The sequence below is a fragment of the Myodes glareolus genome, chromosome 25 (genome assembly GCF_982192425.1).
Source record: "Myodes glareolus chromosome 25, mMyoGla1.1, whole genome shotgun sequence".
In the NCBI taxonomy this organism is placed as follows: Eukaryota; Metazoa; Chordata; class Mammalia; order Rodentia; family Cricetidae; genus Myodes; species Myodes glareolus.
Genome location: NC_142050.1, coordinates 15752168 through 15760838, shown reverse-complemented (window position 1 = coordinate 15760838; position 8671 = coordinate 15752168). Strand labels below are relative to the sequence as shown.

Below are 8671 nucleotides of genomic sequence, written 5' to 3'. Positions count from 1 at the left end.
TAAAAGGTTGTATATATTTTCAAAAATATATTCTAGACTCTAGAACAGAAAAATACAAAATAACTGGCTGCCATGGATATAAACCCATGTTAGTTCAATTCATACAACTTAGCAAATTTAAAAGCCAGAACAGAAAATTAATGTTATCAGTTCATTTTCCTTAGAAATCCTGATGTCCCAACTTAAAAACTAAAGAAAAAATTAGCCAAAACTGTGACAATGTCATATATTTGCAATGCTTTCGAAGCCCAACAGTAATTTTAAAAAGAAATTAAACATGCTCTCATTGAATTTTTAAAAATCTATACAATTCAAGCTAATGAAATATTTTATTATACATAGTAAAAGTGGCTTTTTTTTAAAAAAAAAAAAACATTTTCAGGCCCAGATGTCTGCAGGAGTACATGAGGAATGGATTCCACTCGAGTATAAGCAGCAAACTACTGAATGAAACCACAAATCCACCAACTCCTCATAGCAAATGCTAACATTCACCAAGGCTTGAACTCCTGTGGCGTCAGTGATATATTTTAAAGGATCACAAACATGCTCATGATGCATAGGAAGATGGAGAACCAAAGATGCAGCTGCACACCATGTGGACGCCCAAATTTCCTAACTTACAACTTGTTAAGAAGGACAATATACAAAGAAAGTATTTTAAAATAGTGTGTATGATTCACTGGCAAATGACGTTTTTACTCAAATAAATACCAAATTTTGCCATTTTAATGTCACAATGAAATTCAGTTTCAATCCAAGGGGAGGGAGAATCAACTGAGACATGGTCATGAGTTTAGGATTATATATATATTACAATCTGCCTTATAATACACTTGTGGCTTTGTGATAAAAATAACTCAGGGACATATGGAATTCAAGCTAATTTGCATAACTGTCACAAGAAAAAAAGCATTAAATGCATTTCTGAAATAAGTATTCTCATTTAATTTCAGAATCTCAAAACAGCAACAGACCTTGGCCTTGTTTTAAAAAAGTTTAGTTAGACACTAAGCTAGCTAAATAACCTTACTGCGAAGGTTTTAACATAACAGGTATAGAAAATGCTTTCCCTCTAATCTCAATCTGACATACGTGGAAGAGGTGGAAGGAAAAGGTAGACAATTTCTTTAGCAGCATACATGGCTAAGTCCATCAACCACCTTAACTAGAGTGTCTGTTACTGACCCCACTAAAAATACCTGGGCTAACATCAAAAGTTGCCCCTTTCATAAGCCAAAGACAATTTCAGGGTCCTGGTAATTAAAATACTTTTGAAATATTTCAAAACCCTTTAAACATAACCCAGAGGAATCACCTCTTCACTGTAAGGAAGGAGGAACAGAGTAAAAGACTCATACTAAACTCATTTCCAACTCTCAGAACAAAAGCAATGAAAACAATGGCGGATTAGCTAAGCTCTGTGCTCTAACCAAACTAGTCAATTACAGTGATTTAAGTGGCAACAGCCCATCTGACTGGGCAGCCTGACAGTTCAGAATACTTTTCGCAATAATTGTTTTTTTAACGTAAAGACACTAAAACAATCTGGTCATGCAACTTTCATTTATGCATTCTGCATCTCTTTGCCAATCTTGTAGCTAAGGATCTTGTTCCAGTCGATCTTAGTACGTGTAACTGGCAACTGTCGACGTAAGGCTTTGAAGGTAGTGTCCGACATCGTCTGGTAATTCTCACTGATGGCAGTCTACAAAACACAAAACCCCCAAACCCCAAAAAACAGCAGTTAGACATTTAAAGCAAACCAAAGAAGCAACTTCTTACAACATAGGGTGTTCTCAGAATAATATTAAGCAGTCCGTTTCACTGTCTAACAATGAATTAAAAACCCCAACATGGACGGACTTAAAAGCTGTTTTAAAGTAGCTATTGAATTTCAGAACCAGCCTCAGTGAACACAGATACTTTTGATAATCATACCTGGTATTCATTTTCTGCAGCTTCTACAATCTTTATAAATTCTTTTGCTGTTTGCACCTCATTCTGAAACAAAAGAAAATGTAAATAAAAACTGAACCGTTACTTTTTAATTTACTTGTTTTCCTTCACTGCTGGTCTTGAACTCAGGAATTTGTAGATGTTAGGCAAGCATACTACCTGCCACTAACCCACTATTTTTAAAGCCATGTTTAAGTTATTTAATAAATAGTGCAGATGAAGATTCTAACAAGCAAAGAAGATAACAATGTGGCTGGAGAGATGGCTCAGAGCTTAAAAGCTCTTGCTGCAGTCAGGCATGGCGGACACGCCTTTAATCCCAGCACTAGGAGGCAGAGGTGAATGGTTCTCTATTAAATTGAGGTCAGCCTGATCTACCTAGTGACAGAGATACATAGTGAGGCCCTGTTTAAAAAATAAGAATAAAAATAAAAAGAGGTCTTGTTACACAATCAGGAACAGCAGAGTTCTGGTCATAGGAACGAAGTCACAAGCTGGTTGTCCTACAAACATCCTCAATTCCAGCTCTAAGGGAGCAACAATTCTTCTGGAGTCCACACTCACACGCATATATACCTTCATGCAGAGATACACACACAAATACACACACTTAAAAAATTTATAAAATTGATTATACTCTATGTCCAAGGAGAACTAGGCAAAAATATTTTTAAAGGTCACAGAATACGACTAGTCTCAGTATTTTTAATTAAGTGATGTTTTAGTAATATACAGAAGAAAAATCCAATTACAACATGTTATAGATTCCTAGTTAATCATGTTTGCCTAAATATTTATTGTGCAATATTTACCATGACTTTTAAAACCCTAACAATTAAGAAGAGCATTTTTAAAACTGAAGTACATTTATTCTAAATATTTTCAAAAACAAATTTTATCATGTAAATATATGGTTGTGCTTGTTTTTCTAATAGTGACACAAAGCAGGCTTGAAGGACAATGAAAATGACTCACTTGGTCATAATCAACAGCTTATAAAACCAGCAACTGAATCTGGAGGATTCTACTACTGGTTTAAAAAAAGGAAGGGGTGAAGAGAGGGGATTAAGATTCTTATCTCTTAACACTGGAGACACAAAGTTCATAAAAAGATCAACTATCTAAATCCTTTAAGATTGTTAATTATCTGGAAGCTCTCTGTTAAACACAAACAAACAAAAGCACATACCAATATCCCCTCTATTAAGTATCAATGCAAATGGGCCTGTCAATCAACCAACAGAAAAACCTTGAAGAGAAGCTCTGTTCTAAAGACTTTAGAAATCCTATGAAGTCTACCCAAAATCTATGTCAGCACAACTGTCTATTGCCACTGTCCATTCATACCTACCCAGGGGTAAGTATGTCATGTCAGTCTCTTTCCCTAGAGAATCCTCCACTCTGCTCTGGAGTACACTATCCTGTCTCACTAGCTGACTGGAGTCCAGACAAAAATTCAGGTGGTAATAAAGTATCAATAGCTATCTATGTTTTTAAATGAAATATCACTGTCAAATTCTCTAATATAGTAATATGTGAATATGCTGTATTTATTTGTATACATGCACTTATATAACAATGAAAAAACATTAAAACCTCTTAAACACTTAGAACTACAATACAAGTGATGTCTGATTACTATGACTAATTCATGTAACACTAGCCTATGAGTTTTGCACAAGTTTTTTTGGGGGGGGAGTGGGGGTAGAGATTAGGGTTTCTTTGTATTGCCTTGTCTGTTCTGAAACTCACTCTCTAGACCAGGCTGGCCTTGAACTCACTGCGATTCACCTGCCTCTGTCTCCCAAATGCTGGGATTAGAGGTGTGTGCCACCATAGCCCGACTAGTTTTTGCACAAATCTTACAGTAATTTTCCATAATCTCAAACTACCCAATAATGTACCATGTATCTTTGTTATCAAACTCTCCAATGATGTAGCATGTCTTTGTTTTTTGATCAATATGATAATTGCAAATGGCAATTTCCCCAACTTCAAGGAAATAATATTTTTTTGGAGTATAGATAAGTTGATATGACTGGTAAAGTTTATAAAAGCATCAGCATTAAAAGTAGAAACTACCTAAACAATAAGAAAAAAACAAACAAACAAAAAGGAGTTAGGTCTGGTAACCACACTAGCAATTCCAACACAAGGTAGGCTGAGACAGGAGAATTTGGAGATAGAGGATAGCTCAGAATACACAAGAACCTGTATCAACAGATATTATTTTTCTTCTCTGGTAGCACCTGGCCTAAAAGAATCATAAATGGTTTTTTAAAGCTAATGCTTCTGTAAAATTAATACTAACACTACACTGGTACTTTAGTATATAAACACAAGTGTCTAAAGGAAAATGTCACTGTTAGTATCTTAGAAGTTAAAAAAATTCAGCAAGAAAATAGATGCAGTCAATTAAATGAACAGTGAAAGAACTCTGGGGAGAAATAAAAAACAAATGTAAAACTCTTCAATTTGAAGGAACTTAAAACATACAGTATGGTTTCAAAGTTAGGTACAGGGTCATGTACTTATCTCCATGACCTTGGTTTAGGCAGTAGTTTCTGTTACTATAACAAAAAGCACAAATGATAGAAGAGAAAATGAATACAGTAAGACTAAAGTTTTGTTTTGCAAATGACCTTAAATTGAAAGATTAAACACAGAAAAGTGAAAACATTTATAAATTACCTGATCCCAGACACACATCTAAAATATACATAAAATTTACAACTCAATAGCAAAAGCAGAAATAAGCAATTAAGAAATTGGCAATAGGGGCTGTTGTGGGATATTTGTACACAGTGTGAAAATGCATTGCTGTAATAAAAAGCTGAATGGTCAAAAGCTAGGCAGGAGGTATAGGCAGGACTTTCAGCACAGAGACAGGAAGTAGGAGGAAATAATCCAGGTTCAGGGAGATGTCAAGAGACATGGAGGGAGTCAACCATACAGAATGAAAGAAAGGTAAAAAGCCACAAGGCAAAGCAGAGATTACCGTAAATACTGTAAATGGGTTCCTTTAAGTTATAAGAGCTGGTGGAGCAAGTCTACGCTAAGGTCAAGTGTTCATAATCAGTAAGTCTCATGTTGTCATTTGGGAGCTGGCTTGTGGGACAGAGAAAGACTTGTTACAAATGACACCTAACAAGGGGCATACATTTCCACTTAAAACCTGAGAAAGCTTTAAAAAAAAAAAAAAGTTCCAGCCAGATAGTGGTGGCACACACCTTTAATCCCAGCACTCAGGACACAGATATAGGTGGATTTCTGTGAGACTTTGAGGCCAGTCTGGTCTGAAGAGCGAGTTCCAGGACCGGCTCCAAAGCTACAGAAATCCTACCTTGAAATAAGTTCTAAACACACAAAGTAAAATGCAGCTTCCTAGTTCTGCAGTCTCTCATGAGGGCCATGGTAGAGAAAGGTGTCTCCTGATAGTTTTCTGTCTGCTCATTCAGACAGAAAATGTTACAGAGATGCAGTAAAGCAGGCTCAAATAGAAAAAAATCTGCAGTTTAACGATGTGTATAGGTTTAAAAAAAGAAAAAGGGTATAGATAGTCATTAAAAAATAAATAGTTCAAAACTAATAAAGTCTTTAAAGAGAGAATAAATTTAAAAAAAGAGAACAAGAATACACCACACAAGGATGGAAATACTATAACAGGGAGTTTGGAGTGTATATGGTGCTTTATTGATTTTGGATGTTTTGAATGCTAATGAATAGAGAATGACAGCTGCTGAGAGACAATGGATTGTGGAAGGGACTGCTGAGTTAAATCAGCTTACATACTTGGCTTCAAAATGGAAGTCAGATAACGTGCTGCATTGGGGGAAAGGCTATGCCTTTGTTTACATAGGAAAAGAAAAAGTATGGTTCTCTTCAAAATTAGTAAAGATCAAATTTCATTGGAAGAGACCCCCTGAAGATCTTGGTTGGAGACATGAGGGAAAACGTCAAGAAAGACTGGTGCTGGGTAAACTGATCCCTCAACATGGAAACAGCTGAGACTGGATGATACATCATAAATCTTGTTGACTATAGAGTCCTCATGACTTATTATTACATGCCATCTTTTCATACGACATGGATAGAGGTTTGGTTATATAATCCAATGGACGTAAAAAGTTGACAGATGCCTTGTACCTGCTCAAAAATGGAACAAAAAAAATCATCTTTTAGCTGACTAGTGCACACCACACATTTCACACTTGTGTTAATAGCAGATATGTATGTTACCTTTAAAAGCTTATGTTTTCAGAAAGGAAAAAAGGACACCAATAAAGACAAGTTGCTCAGGTGATTTACCTTCTCAAAATGCCTTTCTTGAAGTTTCCTCAGAGTTCTGCATTCAGAACATTTCAAAGCTGCTAGCTGAGATGGTCCAGCATCACAGACTACTCTAGCCAGGACTTCAAATAAACCCACCATATAGAGACTGGACAACAAATGATACAGCTAGCTTTCCCAGGACTTGATCATTACCCCCAATTTTTTCAGGGTCCCCTAAAGATGTCACTCCCACCAGACAATAGGAAGCAGTCTACAGAACACAATGTCCACATCCCCAAGAGGTAGGGTGGGTGTTTTTGGTCATTCAGTGCATTAAGGATAATTGCCATTATTTTTGTGTGTGTGTGTGTGGGGGGGGCTGGTTACAAGTTGTTATTCATCATGGTCAGAAAAAGAACTAAATAAAGGAGATCAGATCCAGGGATCTCTTTCTGAAGGGAAAAATGGGGACTAGAGATAGGAATGATGGAATAAAAGAGTGGATTGTTGAGTCTATTTTTGAACAACCATTAGCTTCTCATATTTTACACTGGTATGGATTTTGTATACTGATGCAAATTTAAGTTTATTTAGTACTACTATATATATGTTTCTATTCTTGTCTAAGGTATTGTACCTATGCAGTTCATTTCAAAATATAATGTAAATTTCTAGTCCTTAAACGCTATTTAGAATAATTAAGCTTAGTAGTTTAGTCATCTATTACAATCAAACTTGAAGTCACACTAGATGTGTTCAAGGCCATACAGAGATATATTTTAGATAGGTAGATAGATGGCCTTCAAACACTTCAGAAACTTTAAGAATACGACATTTAAGATGTCTTAATAACATAAGGCTTTTCATGACAGTGAGACACATCTGTTCCCTGGAAACACCAATCTATTTCAAAAAAAGATGATGGGCATTGAAGAACCTTCATATGGAGTTTATATTTATTGTGGCAAAGTTAGCCAATGGGCAAGAAACTGCCCTTGCCTCGACTGCTGATGGTATGCTGTTCAAATTGGACAAGCAGGACACAAAAGTAGGCGACCGCCAAACTTTGCCAAGACAAGGTAGAGCAGTCCTTCAAAATCCCTGCTTCATAACAAAGTCTGTCAGATATTCTAGGACTGTAGGTCAAAGATGGATGACCCAATGTTGCAGAGGAACCTTGGGTGACTGTCCAGGCAGCCAGGTGTTTCTGTCATTTCTATAGTTTTGGAAATGTTTGCGTTGCACTTCCTGTTTACTCAGGTAATAAATCCTTTCCAGGTATCTGATAGAGTTGAAGAGGAGATAGTTAAAGTAACTGTTTTCTTTGTTACCAAAAAAAAGAAAGTTTCAGAAAAGAAACTTACATAAGAGACGTAAAGTTTACAGGGCTGACACACATAAAAGCTTAAGTTGTTTTTTGTGTTGGTATTATAAGTTAGGGTAACTTATAATAAAAAGTAAATTAGGTACAAAACTTGGATTGACTGATAGAACAGATAACGGAATATTTTCTCTAAATTTGCCAAATATAGATAGACTGACACTGTAAATATACTTCTTACTTGACAATTGTCCTTATTGTGTATAATTTTACCATATTAGAGTTAAAACTTTTCCTTTTTATTTAGACAAAAAAATGGGAGAAAATGTTGTGGGATATTTGTACACTGTGAAAATATATTGCTATGACTGATGTAATAAGAAGCTGAGCGGAGACCAATAGCTAGGCAGGAGGTACAGGCAGAACTTCTGACACAGAGTGAGGAAATAGGAGGAGATAATGGAGGTGCAGGGGGATACTAAGGAGATACAGAGGGAGTCAGACATGCAGAATGAAAGAAAGGTAAAAGGCTGTGAGGCAAAAACGTAGAATAATATAAATGGGTTAAATTATAAGAAAGAGCTAGTGGAACAAGTCTAAGCTAAGGCCAAGATTTTATAATTAGTAAATTTCTATGTCATTATTTGGGAGTTTGCTGGTGGGACAGAGAAAGACTCTTTACAAGGATCTGGAAAATGGCTCTGCTCAGCTATCCAGAGGACATGGATTCCAGTCCCAGCACACACATGGTGGCTCAACAACTATTTGTGTCTCCAGTTCTAGGGGACACAAAGCCCTCTTCTGGCCTCTGCAGGCACGATGTTCATATATTGTACATAGACAGACATATCAGCAAAACATACTTTCATATAAAACTAAACTATAAACAGAAAGAAATAGGCAATGGATCTGAACACACACCAATCCTTCCACCCTAAAAATGGCCAATAAAAACACAACAAAGATCAACCTAATTAACTATCAGGGAGATAGAAAGCCAGACTTGACACAAACTAGAGTCAACTGGGAAGAGAGAATGTCAACTGTGGAACTGCTTCTATCAGATGGGCCCCTGGACGTCTCTGGAGGCATTTTCTTGATTATCAAGCTTGATGTGGG

General features: G+C 36.3%; 1 protein-coding gene across 1 annotated transcript in view; it reads right to left on the bottom strand.

The window, feature by feature from the left end:
• Positions 1-212: 212 nt before the first annotated feature.
• Capza2 (capping actin protein of muscle Z-line subunit alpha 2) overlaps positions 213-8671 on the bottom strand; it is a 40561-nt gene continuing 32102 nt past the window's right edge. The window contains exons 9-10 of the mRNA XM_085683707.2: positions 1942-2004; positions 213-1708 (exon numbers count right to left, since the gene is read on the bottom strand). Of these exons, the coding sequence (XP_085539833.1) occupies positions 1568-1708; positions 1942-2004 (204 nt within the window). The 3' untranslated portion in view covers positions 213-1567. The remainder of the gene's footprint in view (positions 1709-1941; positions 2005-8671) is intronic.